The 24,329-nt window shown below is 42.9% G+C and overlaps 1 protein-coding gene across 10 annotated transcripts in view; it reads right to left on the bottom strand.

Moving 5' to 3' along the window:
- The window catches only part of pcbp4 (poly(rC) binding protein 4), an 85,006-nt gene that overhangs the window by 38,657 nt on the left and 22,020 nt on the right, over nt 1–24,329 (bottom strand). For 6 of the 10 annotated variants that reach the window (XM_048547393.2, XM_059649500.1, XM_048547394.2 and 3 more), the window contains exons 2-13: nt 23,458–23,598; nt 22,853–22,876; nt 22,718–22,750; nt 22,045–22,161; nt 21,247–21,378; nt 19,311–19,439; nt 17,405–17,479; nt 14,977–15,018; nt 13,224–13,299; nt 12,277–12,329; nt 3,389–3,558; nt 106–1,365 (exon numbers count right to left, since the gene is read on the bottom strand). In XM_048547393.2, the coding sequence (XP_048403350.1) occupies nt 1,053–1,365; nt 3,389–3,558; nt 12,277–12,329; nt 13,224–13,299; nt 14,977–15,018; nt 17,405–17,479; nt 19,311–19,439; nt 21,247–21,378; nt 22,045–22,161; nt 22,718–22,750; nt 22,853–22,876; nt 23,458–23,580 (1,287 nt within the window). In that variant the 5' untranslated portion in view covers nt 23,581–23,598 and the 3' untranslated portion in view covers nt 106–1,052. Of the gene's footprint in view, nt 1–105; nt 1,366–3,388; nt 3,559–12,276; nt 12,330–13,223; nt 13,300–14,976; nt 15,019–17,404; nt 17,480–19,310; nt 19,440–21,246; nt 21,379–22,044; nt 22,162–22,717; nt 22,751–22,852; nt 22,877–23,457; nt 23,599–24,329 lie in introns of those variants that run through there. The other 4 variants (XM_059649501.1, XM_048547395.2, XM_048547396.2 and 1 more) reach the window with 1 other exon arrangement.

The raw sequence follows: 24,329 nt of genomic DNA, 5'->3' as shown, positions 1-24,329 counted from the left end.
AATGATTAGTGACTTGAGACTGGACTGTGCTGAGACAGCCTGGTGTAGTTATTTGATGCTTGTAAATCCTTATCGGAGGGGAAACAAAGAAAACAAACACTGAACAGCTTTTCTTTCATTGTAATTATTTGATATTGAAATATTCCCTGAAGTTATCAGGTATAAACTAAAATCCTTTAAACATTTGATTAATCTGGAGAAGTACAGCACAAAGGAAGTAGTTAGATTACGGAATGTGCCAAGCCCCCTAATGCCCAGTGACTACCACATGGCTTCCCCGATTCCCAGAATTCACAGCAAGCTGGCACCACTAAAAACAAATCCTTGTCGGTTTCCAAATCACCTTTACATTTAAAAAAAAAATCAATGTTCATTTTTCACGTTTCACCTTTTTCTCAAAGGCAGTGACGCATGCTGGGATAGAGTTCCACAGAACCTGTTCCTGTGCCTAACACACATACCAGAAGCCTGGACCACAAGCATCAGTGGGCTAATTGACCAAGTGGGTTTGAGGGGGTGTGGGCCAGACATATCTTTGATGGCCTCCCCTCTCCCATCATGATTGATCAGCCTGCCATTACTCGCAGGTCTCTCTCTTTCCAGCAGGGGTCACTGACACCAATTAGGAGTGGGAACAAAGGCTGAATTTCCCCCTATCCTCCCACCCTTCAGCCCAGGGACACTAAGGCCAATTGGCACCCTACTTGAGATTGCACGTGAAGTCTTCATAGACCACATGGTTCAGTTAGACACTGAACTACGCACTCGCCCTCTGGGCTACACAGTCTCAAACTCAATTAACCGAAGGAAATTCAATTTGTCAAGTCCTGCCAGCTCTTAGAATGTTGATTTCTTTTTTTTTGAATACTGAGGGAATCCGGTAAAGGCTATTCAGCCACTTAGAGGGGGTCATTCTGCAGGTATGGGCTTGTACGAAAACAGACCTCCTAAACAACAAAATTCACAAATCTGAATGAAACTCCCAATGACTCCTTCCCGTCACTCGTTACCTCACTAGTTCTACACAGGGTCTGGGCAGCTGCGCCATCCTTTCAATACGGAGAGAACTTCTGTCGCTCAGACTTCTTAACCCCATTGGATGAGGAGATTTTGGCCGTATAAGCTGATAGGCTCCCAGAAGGCCCCGAGGTGGCCGCAGACAGTGCCAGGAAAGGTACGCTTTTCATGCCAAGGAGGCTGGAGATGGGAATGGCATAAGGGGCATTCAGCAGAGAGGATGGGAGGGTGGAGCTCATCGATGCCAGTGGGGAAGAGGCAGGGTTGGTAGGTTGAGAGAAGGTCATGTTGAGGTCAACTGGGGTCGTGATGGAAGCATTCTGGGAGGTGGTTTTAGCCATCTCTAAACTGTAAAGAAAGAGAGGTGGAGAGAGGTCAGGGTTATATTAGGTGAGAGGAATTGAAAAAGATATGAGTTAAGGAAGGGTGGTGAAGGTTGACAGTAAAACAAATGTAAGGATACATTATGCCTCAGGTTCAATACTTGCGTATTGAATTAAATACACACACACACACACACACACACACACACACACACACACACACACACACACAGCACTAAATACATGCAAGGGAACCTTCGCAGCTTGACAACCTTTGACCGGCTAAAACTCGTTACCAAGGGCACACAGAATGGAGCTATACTCTACAGGTTCACAATACCATGTGTGCAACCAATGGATAGTTGCTGACATTTGATCAAAGCTCCACTGAGAAGGCTGTTTTCTGGAGAGACAGCTCCGCAGAACAAATCCCAATGCCTTCTCCAGAGCACAGAATGTGCAGGCATGATTAGAGAGCTGTTCAAAAATTGAACAGGTCATCCCCTAGACCACTTGCACATAGCTTCTAAACTGGTAGGTTTCACCAAAGTCAAAACCAGAAATCCTCCCCCCTCTCTACCAATCTAACCCTCTTTAACCCTCCTCTTTGCTTACTGACCTACTTTAAACTCGATTCTTTTCTATGACATTGTAATTTTGGAAGCTGTAATCTCGTCCAACTTTATAAATATCCAGGCTTTTTAAAAATGAAATTTCTTAATTGGTTTTAGAACCAACTGTACGTATTCTAGCTAGCATCTTGTGGTGTGGGCCTTTACCTGGGCTCGTCGATGATGCACACTGACTGACCGGCATCACACTGAGCACTGGTTAGTTAGAAGGAGTGTGCAGACAGCCAGCACATTAGACAATCAGCAGTACACAGTGCGCAATGCACAATGCCAAAGGCTGGAAGGAAGGAGGTTTGCACTAAGGGTCTCTCTTAACACTGAACTTGAGGCGTTGACCTGTCTCAGATGTCCCTTGCTCCAATTCCCCCCAACTCCCATGTTGATCCAACATGGTCTAGGGAGAGATGCAAACAGGAGAGGATAACAAATGAGTGGGAGCAACAGTAACTGGTATAACCTAGAAATGGTAACAAAATGCTTTACTGATGAAATGTGGTGATATAATGGTCTGGTGAACTCTTTACAAAACTGACAGCAAAGAGACTGCAATGTTCAGTATCTGTAAACTCACAAAAGTCTTCACCAAGACTTGGTGGGTAGCCTCACTGACCAACATAGTGTCTGATCTCAGCTGAATTAGTTGATCTTAGGCACATGCCAGTGGGCAGCTCCTCCAGGATTAATTCAGGGTAGATGCAGAAATTCAGCCAGGGTTCCCAGTCCTATTTACCATTCTGTCTCTCAAACCTCACCACCTGCTGGATCCAGTCAGTGGAAACACTCAGTAAAATCAGACAGGGCTGAGCCTCAATACACCCATGGTCAACTAGCCCTTTGGCACTTGCTGCCTAACTTGCACAGGAGGTTAGGTCATGGAGATGTGTTACCAGAGGTTGAGCAGTACCCGTGGAACTGTACCCCAAGCAAGTTAAAAGGAGGGGAGCAAAAGCGAAGAAACCAACCAAGGTGCTGCCGTGATTTGTTCTGAACATCATTGCAAGGAATGACAGGACACCAGTACAGGATACAACAATCAGGGCTGGGAAGCGTGAGAGATGACACCGAGTAGAAGCTGGTGCTTCTGACAGACAGAAGAAAGGAACATCGCGGGGTGATCGAACTTCACCTTTCTCCTGTCTCCTGGTGATCGAGGGGAGAATGGCATTGACTGTGCTCTGGGAACAGGACACTGGAGGGTTATGGCAGCTGTTTACCTCAAGACACATCATGGAACAGAGTCAAAATTAATTACCTACCACAAACATGTCAAGCTGTGAGTTAAGCAAGTTCACTTAGTTCTACACTATTCACTAGCTCACTGTAACCCACTAAAACTGTGCTAACAGTAGAAGGCCAGTCCCTCTTTCTACTACAGTGCAAAGTTCTGTTCTGGAGTAGAGCTCCAGGTTTGCTTACCATGCGTTTATGAGGTACTGGGCCAAGTTGACGTTCAGGGGTCCCCCTGTGATTGTAACAAGTCGTTCGGTTGAACCGTCAACCTGATTGTCAATCTTGATTTGAGCACCTGACATCTGCCGGATTTCATTAATTTTACTGCCCTGCCTTCCGATGATGCAGCCTATTAACTGTTGGAGGAGAAACAGACATGGATTAGTTGAGAAAATGTAACAGCCTATCCTGACAGTTATTCAACACTTTCTGTACATTTTCCATTTAAAAAACAAGCAATTTTTGTGCTCCGCTAGATACCCTGGAAAACAATTTCCTTCTCAGACAACCTGTGTCAGTGGTGACATTCAGTTACTGAACAGGTAATCATAAGGTGCAGCACGCTGAAAAATCAAGCTCCTGCAACACAGCCACCAAATACTCCCAGCACAGTGTTTTACATAGCAAAGCAGTGGCCACTCTTAAGCCAAAAGCAAAGCTCTCCTTTACTGCCCCATAAAATGCTTCAGACTGAATCTTAACAGTGTTCTGTAATATAACCAGATGTTTTTCCCCATTCCTGAGGAGAGTCTGATTAAGGTGAAATTGTGCTGCAGGCCCAGATCAAACAGGATTATTTTGGACTGGAAATTGGAGCCAAGAAAATTAGGGAATTGAAACAAAACCTGGTCTCTGTGGTATTTTGCCTCCAGCCTCTTACCTCAAGGCTGTTTCTGTGCGACCTGAAATGCTGTCAAGCACGGCTTAGATTTACCAAGATAAAATTTGTTTTTGGTTTAAGTCATGTTAGAATAGATGTGCCTCGCTCTCTGTAGCTTATCTTGCTGAACAGCATTGACACCTGGATCAGAAATAATCCCAGACAACTGAAACCCAGATGTAGTAAGAGCAACTATCAAGGGAGTCTGGACAGAGCAAGTCCAGCATCAACCATTGGTATTTCCTCACTAAAAACCTGCCAAACAAGTCAAGAACACAAGTTACTGCAGGTAGAGAAGTTCATGTTCAAGAGGAATGGGACGGTCCAAGCAATGCAACTGTTCCACTATTCTAATTGAGGACTCACCCACAAGGAGGAATATTCTTTCAACATGCACCTTGTCAAGCACATTCTGGATCTTAAAAACTTTAATCAAACTAACCTCACTCTAATACCAGTAAAAAAAACCCAAACTAACCAATATAATATCAGAGGTTAACAGGAACTGCAGATGCTGGAGTATCCGGAGATAACAATGTGTAGGGCTAGATGAACACAACAGGCCTATACACCTGCATTCCCCAGGCAGATGGCCTAAAGGCCCTCCACTTCATCCTGTCCTGCCGGCCTGAACAGCCCCCCTCCACTGGGCCAAACTCGCCCGCGCCCTTAACAACTTCTCTTTCAACTCCTCCCACTTCCTACAGACAAAGGGGGTGGTCATGGGTATCTGCATGGGCCCAAGCTATACCTGCCTCTTTGCAGGTTACGTGGAACAATCCCTCTTCTGCATCTACACTGGCCCTACACCCCACCTCTTCCTCCGTTACATTGACGACTGTATCGGTGCCGCCTCGTGCTCCCATGATAAGCTTGAACAGTTAATCCACTTCACCAACACCTTCCACCTAACCTCAAGTTCACCTGGACCATCTCCAAGACCTCTCACCTTCCTGGACCCCCGTGTCTCCATCTCAGGCAACCACCTAGAAACAGATATCCATTTCACACCCACCGACTCCCACAGCTCCCTTGAATACACCTCCTCCCACCCACCTTCCTGGAAAAAAAAAGCCATCCCCTATTCCCAATTCCTTTGCCTCCTCGGCATCTGCTCCCAGGATGAGGCATTCCACTCCCGCACATCCCAGATGTCCTCGTTTTTCAAGGACCGCAACGTCCCCTCCTCAGTGGTTGAGAACGCCCGCGACCGTGTCTCCCGCATTTCCCACAACTCATCCCTCGCACCTCCTCCCCAAAATAACAGCCAAAGAGAATTTCCCTCATCCTCACATACCACCCCACCAACCAGCAGATCCAACAATTCATCCTCCGACACTTCCGCCATCTGCAATCTGACCCCACCAGACATTTTTCCCTCCCCAACCTCGTCTGCTTTCCAGAGGGACCTCTCTCTCTCTCCTTGACTCCTTTGTCTGCTCTACAGACCCCTCCAGCCTCACCTCACCCAGCAGCTTTCCCTGCAACTGCAGGAAGTGCTACACCTGCCCCCACACCTCCCCCCTAGGCCCCAAGTTGACTTTCCACATCAAGCAAATGTTCACCTGCACATCTGCCAATGCAGTATACTGCATCCGCTGTACCCGGTGTGGCCTCCTCTACATTGGGGACACCAAGCAGAGGCTTAGGAACCACTTTGCAGAACACCTATGCTCGGTCCGCAATAAACAACTGCACCTCCCAGTCGCAAGCCATTTCAACTCCCCCTCCCATTCCTCAGACGACATGTCCATCCTGGGCCTCACTGCAGTGCCACCCGAAGGTTACAGGGACAGCAACTCATGTTCCACTTGAGAACCCTGCAACCCAATGGTATCAATGATGGATTTCACAAGCTTCAAAATCTCCCCTCCCCCTACTGCTCCCAAAACCAGCCCAGCCCATCCGCCCCCTCCCATCTCAAAGCCCAACCCCATCTCCTACCTACTAACCTCATCCCGCCCCCTCAACCTGTCCGTCCTCCCTGGACTGACCTATCTCCTGCCCACATATACTCACCTCTACTGGCTCCATCCCCGCCTCCTCTCCACCCATCTTCTCCTCTATCCACCTCCCTGCCTCTCCCTATTCATTTCAGAACCCCCTTTCCCTCCCCCATTTCTGAAGGGTCTGGGCCCGAAATGTCAGCCTTCCTGCTCCAATGATGTTGCTTGGCCTGCCGTGTTCATCTAGCTCTACACCTTGTTATCCCAAGCTATCCAACATTCACTTGAAGACACTCAGCCATTCACTGCAGTCTTAAATCTAGTCAACACTTCTGAACCACCAACTCATTTACATCTCTCAGGTAGAAAAGAAGAGCTTTGTGGCAAGCTGTCAAACTGGCTCTGCCTTCGAGCACAATAATTGTTAGGTTACCTAAAATCTCCAGATCTCTCAATTCCCTTTGTGTCCTAGAATCTGTGGGACTTTTTAAAAAAGTGTCTCCTGAATTATTGAGCAACCACAGCTTAAAGAATTAAAGTTTAAAGAATTCCAAAGACAAAGTGAAGTGAAGCAATTTTTCGTTGCATTTTTAAATGACTGATTCTTTGTCCTGAGATTACAATCCTTAGCATATGAAACTATAGCCAGGGATCATCTACCCTGTCAAACCTAATGCAAAAAGTTTAGCAATATTGATCAGTAAGCAGAGTTTTTGGCCAATTCTAATCATATCACTCAGAGGCAGCCACTTCAGTCTGGGAATCAAGCCGGTGAGCTTTCATCATACCTCTGTCAAGGTAAGTAACTAACTACAACTACACTATTCTAGATGTGGTCCCACTGAACACTTTGAAATAATTGAAATCAGGTTTGCTTCTCCACTCCAAAAGGAGTTGAAGTATTGAGGTTTACGTACCATTTGTCTTCCCAATTGGTCTTTGCACTTGCACTTTAACAAGGTACAGCTACAAAGGCCCCAAGTCTTGACATACAATCAACACTTGCTGATCTAACTTTTTTTTTATAAGAAGTAAATTCTCCTGATTTTTACCACAAGCAAATAATTTGCTACTTCACCACATTAAATGACATTTTGCACATTTACTACACCTATTTACACCTTTTTTTTCCCACCTCCTGCATCTCCCAATTTGCTTCACTACCTAGCTTTCTATCAGAAAGAAAATTGCATCAAGGTTGACATACACTATAAAAGAGCCAAGGCCCAAGTACTGTTCCCCAAAGCTCTCCATTGCACTCACCATGCCACCCTGAAAATACCTTTTATTTCCACCCTGTCTATTCCACGAGCCCTAATCTTATGTAATCTCTTATTTAACCTTTTGAAATATCAAATCAAATGATAACATTAACTTTATTGTTCCCAGTATTTAGAGCCTCAAAGATACTCCAATACAAACTTATACATAAAGCCCTTTTACCATAATAAAGACTGTAGACACTTCATAACAGCACTATCAGCCAAAAGGTGATACCATATCACAAAAGGAGATATTAAAATCAAAACTCAGGCTGACTTTAGGCTTTGAGGACCATCTCAAAGAAAAGAAAGAGAGGAAGTGGGGGAAGGAAGGTAAAGTGGGCAAGGAGGAAATCCAAGAGTTGAACGTCTTGATGACCGAAGGTATTGCAACCCATGATGGAGCAATCAAAGTCAAATGTGATCAAAGGCCCATAACTGAAGGAGTACATTGCAGAGAGACTTGAGATTTTAAAGATACAGTGGGACAAGGCATGGAAATTTAAAAATCAAACTTTTTTTTGCAAAATGCATGTACCTGAACTAGGAGCCAGTGTAGATCAGCAAGCACATGGGTGATGGGTGAATGGGAACTGACACATGTTAAGACTAGGGTTTTTGGTTGACCTCATGTTACAGAAGTACAGAGCGCAGGAGGCTGGCTACAAAGTATAACTGATTTGACAAACATTGTTTCTCCTGTAATAAAACCATACTGACTTCTGCCTAACCATATTACAATTTGTAAAATGGCACACCAGCATGTCCCTGGTAACAAAAACCTAGCATTTTTCTAACTATTTTTGTCAGACTAACCAGTCAATAGTCCTGCTTTAACAATGGAGTTAGCTTTGCTACCTTCCAATTTATGGACCCCATTCTAGAAGCTACAGCATTCTGGCAAGGCAAAACCAATGCATCCACTATCATGATAAACACTTCTCTTATGGTCATGAAAGGACAGCTCTAAAGAATGCCAGCTTTTAGTCCCATTAATTTCTCCGGAACACGTTCTTCTTCACAATATTCTTTTTAAGTCCTTCATTCTCATTAGACTCCACTTACAGACTCAAATCCCAAACAAGGCACTTTATCAGAAGGTGACACTCCGGAGCACTGAGGGAGGCATTTTTTAAAATCCCCGCAGTTGAAACATCAAATGGCCTACTATGGCAACAGAGACCATACTTCAAATATAGTTTTTCACTATAAAAGCACTTTCAGTTGTCTTAAAGTTCTGGAAGAAGCTCTATAAATGCAAATCTTTCTTTAAAGATGACGTGATTACCCCTGATACAGTGTCCAAGCCATGGATTCCTAGCTGTACTGTACAGCCCATGGATGTGACTTGCACAACAGCACTCAGACCTCCAACACAGCTAGTGTCTCTCCGGTATTGCCCTGTCATCTGTTTTGTGAAACAGATACCTCTTCATTCTTTTTTTGAATTTCAAAAGGCTCACAGCGTATGTTGTCTGGTTGGCATTCTTTTATGCCTTTGTCACTTGATATTGTTGGGTTCTGAAGGGAGCATTGTGTTGCCCTGCTGACTATTTATAAGCACTGTCCTTGCAGGGACTGAGACTCCACCTCACATTCATCACATGCCAGGAATTGCAGCTCAATTCCAACTGAAATGAACCAGAGAACCATCCTTCAGCAGGAGCAACAGACCAGAGGGCAACAGCATCAGTCTCAAAAGATAAGCAATTACCCCACATCATAAAGTGAGTCCAAACGGGGGGGGGCTGTCTTAGTGCCTATTCTAAATATAGTGAGGTTCTATCACTGTGGACGGACAGTTTGTGTACTATATGAAGCATAGTAACCCTAGTTGCAGTCAAATGCTGCCTGTTCATGTATTGTGAAATACTTACTATATGTAAAACAGTGCAACATATCAACTACACTTCCACAGAAATACAAGCATCTTATAAGCAGTTATGATGACCCCATTTAGAGAGGTACCTATGCAACTGCAAGTATCAATTATACATGAGGCATAATCATTATTTGCAGAAAGAAGTACAGTCACCCTTGTTCCAATGCATTGTACAGTTACCCTGTAGGCAGTCACTAGTGTAAGCCTACACTACACCATGGTGCGGAGGTTCCTTTCACCACTGGACTGTTTAAGGAACCAGTTACTGCTTTTGAAGGTACTGCCTGAAACTGAAAAATGTGAATGAAGGTCAAAAAGATCAGAGGTCACCACTCCAGGAACAGCTGTCACTCTAACTTAACTGCCCTGGAGGGGTTTAGTAACCTCAATGAACAGTCAGTGGATAGGTCAGGAAACTGTACAGCAAATACCTGTGCTCTGTCAGCAAAGACAGCTGAGTGCTGCCTGATTAATGCTAACTGATCACAGGTTCAATGCAATCACTTGCTCAAGGACGACGATTTGTCAATCAAGGCTTCACACGGTTACTGATCTATCACTAACAGATCGCGAGATATCACAGCTGCCTCAGCTCACATATTAGACAGGTGCTGGTTCAGAGGCAGGAAGGGGGAAGAAACCTGCAGCAAGTGCTCTTTTCTTTCCACTGTATTTGCTCAGAAGAGTAGAGATCAATCTCTGATTCTTCTGAATAATGCCCAAATTCATGAAGGACGAGATTCATCAGTTGTGATGAATCCATTGGCAAACACCTTGTACTGTTCTCCCACGTTTGATGTTTGCTTTCTGTGCAGTGCCATTAATTCCAGTCCATACTTACCATTAATCTTCTGACCACACACCACTCTGCCTATTCATCATTCACTCTATCTTTTCTTCGGTACCGTATAACTGGGCAGGCTAGTAATGTATTAGCCACTGGTTAATAAATCACATTACATATCAGTTGGGAATCTGGAGTATAACTCGGGAACTTGCTAACACACATCAGGTTCAGTTCATTCAACATTGATTATTCATAAGTAATTGACTATTTCAGAAGGACGGGAAGAAATGAAAACACTGTCCAGCTCTCAATGAGGAATGAAACATCAAGATATTGAATCAATTTGTGCGCAGTCAGGAAGCAAATAAATTCATTGGTGGTGATACTTATAGGTCCCTTTACTACACTGCTGGACAGCATATACATCAAGGTCAATAAGCTTTAATATTCATAGATTAGAGGAAGCAAATTGGTAAAGACAGCTTGGAGATTGCATTTAGAGTTACTCGAATTACTTAGAATGATGTGTTCTGGGGAACCACCCGCCAAAAGACGCTATTCTAGACCTGATAAAAGTACTAATGAGCTCTTTATAAAGAATTCTCTAGGTAACAGTGATCATAATATGGTAGAATTTCACAATCAGTTCGAGGGTGTTAAGTGTAGGTCTGAAACAAGTGTCTTAAATAAAAGCAATTACATGGGTATGATGAGTGATAATGGGAACTGCAGATGCTGGAGAATCCAAGATAATAAAGTGTGGAGCTGGATGAACACAGCAGGCCAAGCAGCATCTCAGGAGCACAAAAGCTGACGTTTCGGGACTGCACCCTTCATCAGAGAGGGGGATGGGGAGAGGGAACTGGAATAAATAGGGAGAGAGGGGGAGGCAGACCGAAGATGGAGAATCCACCTATCTTGTTTTCTCTCCATCTTCGGTCTGCCTCCCCCTCTCTCCCTATTTATTCCAGTTCCCTCTCCCCATCCCCCTCTCTGATGAAGGGTGCAGGCCCGAAACATCAGCTTTTGTGCTCGAGATGCTGCTTGGCCTGCTGTGTTCATCTAGCTTCACACTTTGTTAACATGGGTATGATGAGTTGACTGAAGTAGACTGAGAAAATAGATTGAAAAAAAGACAGCAGAGAAGCAATCAGACATGTAAGGAGAATTTCTTAAGCCTCAAAGACATATACCACTGTGAAAGAAAAAGTATGAAAAGCTGCACCATCCATGGTTACTTGAGGTAATCAAGGATGGTGTCAAATTGAAAGATGCAGCATGCTGCAAAAATTGGTGGCATTCTTCAGCAAACTTTTAGAAATTAGCACAGAATTACAAAGTGAGAAACTGAAGTACAAGCAATAACTAAATGAAATATAAAAAATATAGGCAAAACATTTACAAGTTATGGGAATTAAAAGGGAATAGCAGAAACTCTGAACAAATATTTTGCAACTGTCAGCATGGAAAAAGATACAAAGCAACAATTGTAGAAAACCAAGAGGCAAAAAGCAGGAAGGAACTTAATCAATCATGATCACTAGAGGTTAAAAAAAAAACCAAGCAAAAATAATGGGCCTAAGTCATCTTCAGAGTCTTGTGATCTACATCTTAAAAGGTTTGAAGGAAGTGGTTGTAAATATTGTAGGAGGATCAGTTGTAATCTTCTAAAATTTCCCAAGTTCTGCAACAGCCCTAGTGAACTGGAACCAAATATTAACATATCAACTCAAAATAAAGAAGGAAGACAGCAAGGAGTAGCAAGATATTCAGAAAATTGCAAAAGAGATCAGACTATGTGAAAAGGAAATCATATTCAGCAGTTAATACAGTAATGCGAGTAATAGGTAGGGTGGATACAATGCATTGGGATTTCCAAAAGGTATTTGGAAAGTGTCAAATAAAAAGTTACTGTTCAAGAGCTCATGTTATTGGGGATGAATTTTTTGAGCATGTTAGCCTTTGGAATTCAGTACTCCAGCAAGAGGTGGAAGCCAGGGCATCAAATATGTTCAAGATAGAGTTAGATAAATTTTTGATTAATAAGGAAACAAGTGGAAGGGCAAGAGAGTGGAGTTAAGATCACAACCAAAATCAGGTCATGATTTCACTGAATGCAGAACCAAGAACCAATTCCAACTCCTGCAAATCTCTGGTTCTTCAGCCATGCAAGGGCCCCCAAAACTCATGACCAGTGAAAGGAAATTTCCTAGGTAGACAACCATACTCAGCAAACAACTGCCAAATACAATGAATGCTGAGTTTGAGAGGCTGAATTGTCCACTCAATCTCCTTAGGTCTTATGACTACTACTTACATCATTTGGAACCAGCAGTTCTTGAGATGTAGGCTGACCACTGTTGTCCAATCCTGCAGGAGGAAGGAAGTGACAAGTTAACACTATGAACATAGGAAAATGCAGCCATACATAGAATGAGAACATGCAAAATTGTGACAGGAAGCGAAAGCTAAATAGAAATGGGGAGCAAGCAGGTAGAAACAGAAACAATGATCCAGACACACCACTCAACGAAGGATGGGATGTAGCTTCAAAATCATTCTCAAGATGGAACACATCTATTTAACAGCCAGAGGAAACGTTCAAGTTCAGCTAAGTTTCCCTAGCTCTTGAAGTAAATCTACAGCAATCCTAACAACCCATCAACATTTCCAATGAGATGCAGATATGCAACCTTGAAGATACTTCACCAGCCTCATTCTCTCAGAAACAACATGGGCAAAAAAAAGGCACTGTGCTCTGCAAACTGGTCATATAAACCAGTAAGTTTACAAGGGTTCAATGCAACTCACATTTGCCACAAAAGGACTCTTTTTAAAAAGGTGTTTGGATTCACAGAGCCCTCCAACTCCATATAGCTCCTAACAACTTTTTCCTCATTCATCCATTAATCCCCTTTCTACCAGATAACTGGTCAGCATAACTAAAAAGGCTTTAACAATATTTTTGAACAATTTTTCACTACCACATCTTTAGTATGCATCTTAAATGCCAACTAACACACAGTAGTGACTAGAATCTATGATAGAACATAGAACAATACAGCATAGAACAGGGCCAATACTTCTAACTTTCTGCATTGTCAGGACAGTTATCATCCCCACTCAGTAACATTTACACCGATGACAGGTACTGCCCCACTCTCTCCAATGCTCTGTACCAACTATACTGTTACAATCCCACTCTAATACTCAGTACTGACAGTACTGTTACTGCCCAGACACCAATCATTTTTAAATACATACCTGTAAATGAAGAGGATGACTGGTTGACTGTGTTGAAGGAAGCATGCTGTGCAGCCAGCTGGTGAAGCTTGGAGAGCTGCAACGTCAATCAAATATCAGCAATTAAAAGTAGCATCATGGTGGTAGCATGCACAGCTTCCAATTATCTTAATATCAAACTTTTCAAATGGATGCATTACCGAGCCAATGCCATTGCCTCCTTCAACAGTGAATGGGTGTGATGGGGACAGGAAGGAGACAAATATGCTTGCCCAAGTGATGGCGGCAGAGATGGAGACCAGGTGTATGATGTGGCTCCATTTCAGTCTGATGTGTCTGGAGCTTTGGGGGGGCTCTGGAAAAAGTGCCAGCAGGAAACCCTCTCTGCATCAGTTCCCACTGTGGTTAGTCAGCTGAACTACTCTTAGTCAATGACCTCCCGTAGAGGATGGTCAAAGTGTCTTGCCACTGAATGGAATAAGTCAGCTATTAAAATTAACAAAGTTTTTTAATCCAAACACTTCAATTATCCTTGTTCAATGCTCTCTCTCTTTAACCAATAAAGAGGACCTAGGCCTATCCACTTAAGTATTATCTTTTCTGTTGTCAATTCCTGCATTAGCAATCAGGGTTTGCTGTACCTTCTGGCAAGTAAAAGCAGTATTAATACAGTGGGTTGACTCCATCAGACTCACTTCATAAGAGACATTTAACAGCCATGCAATGGGGACTCCAAGCCCAGGCTGGATACAAACACAGCCCTCTGGTTGAAATGTCAGCAAAGCATGATTTGATATTTTTGAAGTCTAGTTGGTGCAAGACTCCAGGAGCTTGTCTGTGATGCAGAGAAAGCCATTTACTAGAGTCCAAATGAAAACAACCCAATTGTAAAAGCTTCGAGTGTCCAACTCTCTGCGCTGCCCTTCCTCCTCTGCTCTGTCTTTTCAATGGAAATCTCTGTCACAAGCTTTCGTCTTTTTATTCAGAGTGATATTTTAGGAATGGAGTTCAGCTGTACAGCAAAGAAAGTGGGGATTTAATTTGACAGGGTCTGCGAATGAAAGAGTGGGCTTATGGAATTCACTCCTCAAAGGATGGCATTGTGTGGATATTTTCTCTCGATGTCTGCCTTCCCTTGGTTTGCTGGCTCATTCTGGATGCCAGAGGTTAAAGGAGAATACTGGTAATGAATGAACCTATTCAACTGTGGAAGGAAGACACAAACCTTGACATCACCCAAGATGGCCACTCTTCATCTCCGGCTGATTACAAAAAAGCAAGTGCTCATGTGTACAGACCATGAAGTGTGGCTGATCGTCCTGTGAAGAGATTAGTTAACAAGACAAGTGCTTGGAATTCCATAAACGGTCATTTCCTTGATCAGATGTGCAGGCTGGATTTCCAAATGGCACCAAGCTGGTGGTTTCAATCATTAGCCCAATTCATCAAGAACAATTTCTGCCTGCCTGTCTCTACTGGGTTGCTTTGGCCAGCGCAAGGTTACATCTAATGGGATGGAAGCAGGTCAGTCAACAAAAGGTACATTGTAGCTTGCTCAATCACCGAGTGGATAAATACACCGTTGAGGAAAGGATTAGGGCTGCACACTCACCCACAAGGACAGTTTGAAGCCCCATGTGGGGGGGGGGGAAGAGGGGGGAAGAGGGGGGAAGGGGGAGGGAACAACTAATTGAGCAGATCCCCATTCCCAACTGGTTCTTAATACAAAAAAGTCTTTACTATAACAAGCTACAATTATTTGTATTTCACTTACATCTGGATGAGGGACTGCAAACTGCCCCTGAACGGTGTAGGCCTGAAAAATAATTTTACAGAATAAAAGAACTGTTTGAATATGTCTCACTAACAGTAATGATAGGTTCAGCAATCAAGCTAGAATTAAGGAGCTCGCATCCCTCATCACCCCAAAAGCACTAGTTTACCAGAAAAACTGAGGCACAGCCAATTTTTAATCCTTCAAAACAAAAAAAAACTCGGGGCAGTGTGGCATAAAAGGCCTATAAAATCTTACACAGCACAAGAACTTTAGTTGGCAGCATTTGTACTTTTCAACCTAAAAATTCAAGTGCCACTCTAGAGACTTGGTTTAAAAAAAAATCTAAACACTCCAGTGCTGTCACGAATGCTGTACTGTTGAAGCTGCTGTCTTTCAGTTCAGACCGTAAAGCAAAGTTTTATTTGCCCTCTCAAGTGGATATGAAAGGTGGCATGGCACAAGTTCAACTGCAGTGCCCTAATCAATATTTTTCTCTCAACCAACTTCACTGAAGCAAATTATATGCTCATTAACACTGCTTATTTGCACATGACAACGTCAAATAAACAGCAATCCAGCATCCTATATTGCACAATTACCTACATTTCTAAGGTACTTCCTGTAGAAGTGCTTATGGATGCCCTGAGGTTCTGAATACAAGTTTTTCAACATCACTACCCAAAGTTACAGTGCAGTGCAGCAGAATAGCTATTATCAATGCAGTTGCTGATCGTGACCTGGACTCAGATGTTTGTTTTCCTCCAGTTCACTAACATCCCATGATAGCAGACCCAAGAGATTAACCCATTAGGAAAGTGAGAAAAGATTGGGTCCCTTTTTCCCCAGAAGGTTAAGGGTAGACCTAATGGATGCCTGTGCAATTAGCAGAGCAGATAGAGGGAGTGGGAATCAAAGCCTGTCATGAAGTCATTGGAAGAACATCCTTTACCTTCAGAGTGGTGAGAAGTCCACAGCACAAGGAGTAGCTGAGACATATGGTATCAGAATTAAGGGAAGGCCAGGAAAACAAAATGAAAAAAGGGCTCTACTGATGGCAGTAGTAGAAGGTGGTCGGAAGGGGTACAAATGAACTATAATCCATGCTGGTGTTATATCAGCCAAAAGGCCAATTTGTACTCCACGTAATAATGAAGCTGCATATATGCACAGCCCATTTTCCACAGGGATTAGTGTCTGAAGAATGCAACTGTGGGCCAAATTAAAGTGAAAGAGCCAACTATTATAATGGGGGCTTTGTTGGAGAAAGTCTCCTCTGTTCCTCCACTGCTGTGAGGGGCATTATGTCAGAGCAAAGTAACCTGGTGCTGTCAAATGTAACATTGTACAGGAATATAAAAGAGTAAGGACCAGCAGATAGCTTTATATTTAAAGCACAGAAAATTCATTTGCAATCTGCGTTGCAGAAGCTGCCTCAAATCCTATTAGTGAGTCAGTACTTCAGATTAATCACTCATTTTAATTCACCCTACTTCTCCAGCTTCTATTTGTTTCCAGCAAAAAAAATGCCTCAACTGTAAAGAAGGGTCTCTAGTTAAACTACCAAAGGAGTGAAGTGGCATCATCATACAAAATGGTTTACTTAAAGCACCTATCGAAACAGCGCCCACCCTTGACGGAGGCCACTTAAGTCCTGTCTTTACAGATTGGGCAGTGCAAGTGCAGAGCACACAACAAACGATGGCCCACAGAGTGAAGTTTGATACCTGACCATTCAGTTTCAGGCAGCACTTATTTTTCAGAGAATCAGGAAGAAGCCAGCAGACTTGGTACACTAATTTTAAAGAGTGGGAATCTTACACTGGTGTCAGTTCTAAGGCCAATACTTGATTTCAGTGATGGCTAGACATGATTACACAACTGAAAAGACTAATAATAAAAAATTGAAGCCTAAATTACACTATTACTCTGGTTACAAAACAGAGGGATTTTCATACAAATGCAAAAGGTGGCTCACCTATCAAAAAACTTCAGTTTTTGAATTAATCTCGTATTGATCTTCACTCTGCCTCAGTTAAGGCTGATTATCAGAGATTAGTCAAATCCCACTTCATTTATTGAACCTCACCTAATAGATTTCAGACTTGCATGAGTGACTGTGCCAGCAGTACCTGTGCAACCACTCCCTCAAGCCCAAACACGACCTTACCAAGGTTTGTGCCCAAGTATCTTGCATCTGTGACCAATCTACATCAAGTGAGCCTCTTGCCCAGGCAGCACTTTGGGTTCTCTCTTAAAAGGAGAGAGGGGTCCACTGAGATGTCTGGTCCCCTTTCAATTTGACGTCAATATGTTCATGCAGGCAGCGTTTTATGACGCCACAGGTTACTTTGCTGTTGATAGGGGAACAAGAAATGGGTGACATACATAGATAAGAAATCAGTGATCAAGTGCTAGTTGTACTTACCTGCCCACCAGAGAACACAACAGGTCCAGGTCCAAGACTGGGACGGTAGGGAATAGTGGCACCTTTGGGTGGAGACTACACAGAACACAAAACAAAAAGTTTAGTACCATAACAGCACAAAAACAGGAGAAGTAGGTAATTTGACCCCCATCTGTGATTTTTATTAGTAATATCTTAACCCCCTACCTCAATGCTGTTTGTTCATGTAATCCTCATAGCCCTCAATTCCTTAGTGTCCAAAAATCTATCCACCTCTTGCATAGTCTGGATCAGACAGCAACACCACCCTCAGACATATAGAGCATGAAGAAAGCAGCGATCCTTGTCACTATGAGACAGCTTCAACAGAATAAGGCGGCATAGGTTTGAAGCCTGCCTACAGGTTTAGTTTCAAGACAGAACACCGGAGATTGGCTCATTCTAATACTGAAATATCTGCATTTTGGAACATACCAGCTTTAGCCTACTCACAGACAAGCAAGTTCTCAGCAGTTCCAGTCTCCAGTTCCTCCATTACTAAAGCTAATTTTGTCTCAAAGCCACCTTTTTGCCCAAAGAACTGTCTGGAAAGACCCAAGCTTAACAACTCTTTTCACAGCAGGCAAGGCACTTTATTTCAGAGGTAACTTCTTTCCCACCTCCATTTCATCAGGATGACCTTCTAGAATGGAGGAGATGAGGAGGAACTTCTTCAGCCAAAGAGTGTGAAAAATCTGTGGAACTCGTTGCCACAGAAGGTAGTGGAAGCCAAATCATTGGGTGTATTAAGACAGATAAATTCTTGATTAGTAAAAGGGATCAAAGGTTATGGGCAGAAGGCAGGAGAATGGAATTGAGAAATTCATCAGCCCTGATCAAATGGTGGAATAGACATGATTGGCTGAAGGGCTTAATTCTGCTCCTATATCTTACAACCCTTCCCATTGGTCTGTTTAGCTTTCTTTTAGTCATTTCAGAACTGAGGTAGCACTTTCTCTTCATTCCCCCCCAAGTTGAAGGTATAGAATTCCACCTGTATTCCCACTGCAGTCTGACACTAGTTCATTCTTTCCCAGTTGTATCTTTCTTCAGCCCTTTCTGCTCCAACCCACTGGTTTTTAAAAAGAGTAGGCTAGGTGCCTGTATCCCAGTTCCTTTCAATCTTTGTGGTGCTGTGCCACAAACATGGCTTATCAGCATTTTGTATGTAATGATAGAATTTATATTGCATTTGGTATTTTCTTGACCAGGCCTCAGTTTTGTAGAAAGTTCCACTCAATTTGTCTTCTTAACCCCTTCATTGTTTTATAGACCCAGGGTTATTTTAGTCCTATAATTCCCCAAGTAGAGGGGAATTTTCACCTGATTGGGTCTGAAATCTAGACCGTCCTCTCATCTGTTCGTGTGACTTTACTAATTTCTCACTAATCTGAAGTTCACTGACATCAGGAATGTTACTGCAGGAAATGGAGCACTCCAAGATCAGGCACCCAGTACTAGCAAACACTCCCAAGAAGATATAGCACTGTCTTAAATACAGAATAAACCTCATTCTACTCTTCTAAACTGCAAGTAGAGCTGCCTCTCACGCAGATCCCAAACACTCCGAAGTCAGGAACAGCAGTCGGCTTGCTCCAGTAAGCCTCCTGCACCGTTCCAACAAATATTCCTGGAATAGTTATAGCATGGAGTTAGATACAGCAAGGCTCTTTCCACACTGTCCTACACACTCTAGTCACAAGAGAGGTACACAACACTTCAAACTATACCCCATTCCTCAGAGCTTCTCATCCCCAAAAGTTAAAATACCTAGAAGCACAAAACAGTTACTATATAGTACAACTTTCTAAAGACTGCCCTGGTCAGCAAGAATGAGGCATTGTCACAAACCAGTGTTGTCTTGCCCAATTCCAAGGTATGCTTTTACCTCCAGAATGACGGCACAGATCTGCCTGATGCAATGAATGATGGCGTCCTGGGTCCCAGAGATGGTGACTGCACGCTCAGTCGAGTTCGGAAGCAAGTCTCCAGCTACCTGAACCTGAGCTCCAGTAGACTGTAGAAAACAAGAAAATTAGAATGTTCAATACAAACACTCAGAATACTGGACTGGCATGAACAGCACAGCAATCTCAGCATCTTGACTCAGCAAATCTCGCACTGCTCTCTCGTGACGGCCACTGAGGTCAACGTCTCACCTTTACCAGTAACAGATTCTGAATTAACTTCTTTGACCCTCCCGGATGATGGGAGTAGAACAGAACCATCCTCCTACATGAGGTAGCAATCAAAGAATCTGGCAGCACTGAAGCAAACTATTTGGTCCAACATACCTGTTCTTTGGTACAAACTATTTCATTACACCAACACTTAGCCCCTCCCATGCTACCTCTTCCCTTTACAAATCTATATCCAAGTCAAATTTGGAAGTTACTGAATCTGCTTGCACCATCCTTTCAGGAAATTAATTCCTGATAGCAACTCCTGTGTAAAAATTCTGAACTCTACCCTAATTCTCTTGTCATGTGGGTCCTCTGCCTCAAGCCAATGAATAGTTTTCCTTATTTACTCATGAACCAATGATTTTGACACCTCTTTAACCTCCCCCCAATCTCACTGAAGAGGGTGGGAAGAGAGCAACAGCTGCTCCTTACATAAATTTTCTACCTGAAGTTCAGTTACTGATCTCAGCTTGGTTAACCAGGGAAAAAAGGGACCAAGCTAGTCAATAATGAGTTGAAATATAAATGATTTGGGGATGGGTGTTGAGGGCAAAATCTCAATTTGCAGAGGACACTAAAATTGGGGCAAATAATGAAATCACCAGGATGATGTTGAGCTACTTCAGCTAGACATTGACAAGTTGGCCAAATGGAGAGACACCTGGTAGCTCATTTTCAACGCAGAGAAATGTGAGGTGATGCATTTTGCTAGAAGAAACATCTAGAGACAATAGAGGTTCAGTGGTATGACTGAGCGGAGTACTGCAGAGGGACCTCAGGGTTCAAGTGTGTATTTCTCTAAAAGGTAGCCATGCAAGTTGAAATAGTTACTAAGGCTTATCCCATCCTTAAGTTTATAAATGTAGACACAGAGCATAAAAGCAAGGAAATGTATCTACAAACCACTGGTCAGACCACATTTGGAATATTGCATTAAGTTCTAGGCACCTTGTTTAAGGAAAGATGTTACAGTCCTGGAGAGAGTACAAAGGAGATTCACTAGAAGGATACCAGGGATAAGGGATTTTGGATACAAAAAGACAGATCAGAAAAACTGCAGCAGAGAAGATAAAGAGGTAATCTTATTGAAGTGTTCAAAATTTTAACAGGGAAAAGAAAGATATTCTGTTCCCACTAGTTGGTATGTCAGCAACAAGTGATCTCAATTTCAAGACTGTCAACGAGAGACCTGGGAGTGAGATGGGGCAAGATCTTTTTTACTCTTAAGATTTGGAATGTGGGGACTAGAGGGTAGTGGAGACAAAATCCATAGGAAGCTTCAGAAGTTAGTTGGGATATATTTGAAAGTAATGAATTTAGAGAATTAGAGAGGTAGGGCTGGAGATGGGACTAGCTGGGCAGCTTTTTTGAGAACCATCCCAGACCCAATGGGCTGAACAGTCTTTCTGTACCATAAGCACCTATGAGGGCTGTAAATTATCAGCCCCTTCCCTGTTATGCTGTGCTGATGTAGTGATTCTCAATCTGCTTGGCACTCGGTTACTATTGGCCTTGACATTAGTTTACAGAGTAGCAGTATAGAACAAACCCTCTGCAATTGCTTTGACGGCACAAAACTAGATGAAGTGGAGACAGATTTCTACACTGTGTGTCGGTCAATGAACTTCCCAAATGACTCACCTCTCTGATCTCCTTGATCTTAGACCCTCCTTTTCCTATCAGTGAGCCACACTGACTTGCTGGAATCACCAGGCGTAGTGTTACAGGGGGCTTGCTCCTTGTAACATCACTCATGCTGGATGTACTGAGATCCTAGAATCCAAGGGCAGACATAACTATTGTGTTGCACAACGTTAGCAACAATGGTTCATGATCATTGAAAAAGGGAAGGACTGGGAGATTAAAAAAACAACTTATGATTAATTAGTGCTTAAATACAATACTAAGTGATTCACACAATTGCAAGGACACATGAGATTTTCCACATATTACTGTAACCTTGAATCAAGTTGGTCATTTTGAGAGGGCTGTAATAGAAAGTGAAAAAGAAATTAGGAGGTAATTCTATAGTACGTGATATCAGCAATTAAAATGTTAAAAAACTTATTTAAAATACAGACCTTTCTTTCAGAAAGTAAAAGGCACAGAACTCAGCTAGGTGGCAGGGTTAGAGATTTGGAAGAGTAACATCTTGGAGGGATTTAAAGATGAGAATTATAGAATTTGAGCTTCTGAAAGCTAAAACAGGACACGAAGAGGACGACAGTGGGGGGACAGGAGATGAGAACAGATCCTGTTCCACGTACACATGAAAAGTTCAGTACTAAATACAAACTACCATTCTTCGCGTGACAAACCAAAGAATCTGCACTTGATACACATTCGCATCTCACAGTTTAAATTACAGCGAGCCCATGGAGAGGTCCATGGGCCTCAGCCTCTCTGCTGATTGCTTCCCGCATGACAGTGCACACTTACCTCTTCAAGCTTGCCTGTGATCATTGTGAACGCTTTGAAGACAGCCTCCATTGAACCAGTGATTGTGATGATGCGTTCAGGACATGAGCCTTCAGACACATTGATACGGGCACTGCTCTATAGAAAAGAAACGGGACACATTTACCTGGATAGACAATACAAACTAAGCAACATTCCAGTTTCTAATTTATTCCCAGATAAGCAAGTCAAATCCCTTGATTAAGTTCCAGCCTGTAGGTCACGCTTGGGTACCCACTACAATATTCTAACTTCATGTCAGAGGCTGCTAAAGCACTCCTTGACTTCTATTGGTCTATATTTAAAATTATCTTCTACTTAAGGTCTTTGGTTAAAAGCTGGTGGTCAAGAGCCAAGGCATGGGTGGGCACGAGACGCCACGCGTCAACACTCAAAATCTGTTTTCATGTTAGCATGGGTAAGATTAGCTGGCACATAGAAAACAAGTCTTATCTCTACATGGAGGGCACCCTCACTGAAGTGTAGCACTGCTGCTCGACAATATTCAGACCTAGCAGCCCAGGACTAACACCATGGTACCAGTAACAAGACGAAAATTATATTTGCAGCTGGCAGTCTGTAACCTTTGGGCCATCAGTTAGACTTCCAAGACTCTAATTACTGCAGAAGGTTTAAGACAGCTGGAAGAACTCACCTCTTCTCTCATTCTCTTTATCGTGTCACCTTTCTGGGAAATAAAAGCACCAGATAAGTGAAACCATTAAAATCAGTCCAAGAAAATGCAAGAAATAAGTCTGTTTAATGTAGTGGTATTGAAATGGGCACTCACCTTTCCAATAATGCTGCCAACCTCCTGCAAGGGAAAAAGGAAAAATGATAGGCAATGATTGGATTAGAAAGTATGCTTAGAGCCTATCAAGGCAGCTGGGGCATGTGATGCCATATAGAGGTGAAGGTCAACAGATCAAAACAGTAGTTAGGAGATCTGAAGACTGCTGGCAGTTAATGCTCAAAGTGGTAGCGGGCTACCATCTTTCACCACTGGTTGACAATATTGACTGAGCAAGACAACAAAAGGTCAACCAATGTTGCATATCATCTGTTTTCACTGAAATAGATTAGGGACACAACTGGGTTTTTTAACTGACAATTTGACAGTTTCACAGCTTTTTTTACTGTCACCAATTTTATCAAACCAAATGGAAGCAACGAGCATGGAATTGATGTCATGTTCTTTAGCATAGCATCACAGTACCATACCTGCATACTACCATTAATTCCAACAGCACTGTGCTTGGTAGAGTGCCCTCAACCACATGAACAAAAACCACATGATGCTCTCACCAACAAGTCAGTGAGGAGTCAGTGGATGCTAAATAGAAAACACAGGTGAACGTGTGCACCTGTGGACGTTTTCACCTCCTCGTCAGTTACCTTGCCATGCATAAGCAGTCGGAGCGTTAGTGTAACGTGTAGCCCTCCATCGGAACTGTAATCAGTTTGATCCATTGTTCTCTGCACCTCAGTGTCAAGGGGCATCAAACTGTCACCAAGCATCAAGAAAGCGTTTCTAATCTGTAAAAAGAACAGTTTCTGAAATAAGAGGTCAAGATCAACAGAGAAATGCAAAATAGAACAGAATTAAAATGCTGGTGGGTTTCAAAGTTTGGCAATGTTGTCCATTCCCAATGTCTGAGCAAACTTGGAGCACCTTCAACATCTGAACATTGCATCATGAACTGCAGCACCTTGAAACAAACCAACAGTCAAGACTGGATCACACCCAGCCTCTAATTTGGAAACATGAAAGTGGGGGCTACCTCATTTACTCAAAGCAAGCACAAATGCCATGATGGAATTTCACAACCGTCCAAAGCAAACCTATCAAGGCACCTTTTATTGGTGGGCAAGACAAGGCCCTGTATCTCCAGCATAACTAAATTTGTGTTTACAATGCCCAGATTAATATTAGTCTAACAGTTAGATCATAGGCTTAAACGTCCATACAACTGCTGTTCAGTTAGTAATTATTACAAGCTGAGTGTGCAATTGTATTGGCCTTCACCCTTTTGATCTCCTTCAGTTGCTGGGCACAGAGCCCGTTTATCAGACCGTCAAACTTATTTTAAAATGGTTGATGATAGACCGGCAACTGCGTGCACAGAGTTCCTTTCAGATAGAAATCAAACTTTCCCACACATCTGTACAGAATGACTGAGATTTGGACAGGTCAGACTGCATTCCACCAGTTTCCTTGTTTGTGCTCAGAAAGCAGTGGGTTGAAGCAGTAGGATTAACAAGAACAT

Source organism: Stegostoma tigrinum, chromosome 11, assembly GCF_030684315.1.
Source record: "Stegostoma tigrinum isolate sSteTig4 chromosome 11, sSteTig4.hap1, whole genome shotgun sequence".
Lineage (NCBI taxonomy): Eukaryota > Metazoa > Chordata > Chondrichthyes > Orectolobiformes > Stegostomatidae > Stegostoma > Stegostoma tigrinum.
The sequence above is the reverse complement of the archived record's forward strand: the minus strand, read 5'-3'. Positions and strand labels throughout refer to the sequence as shown.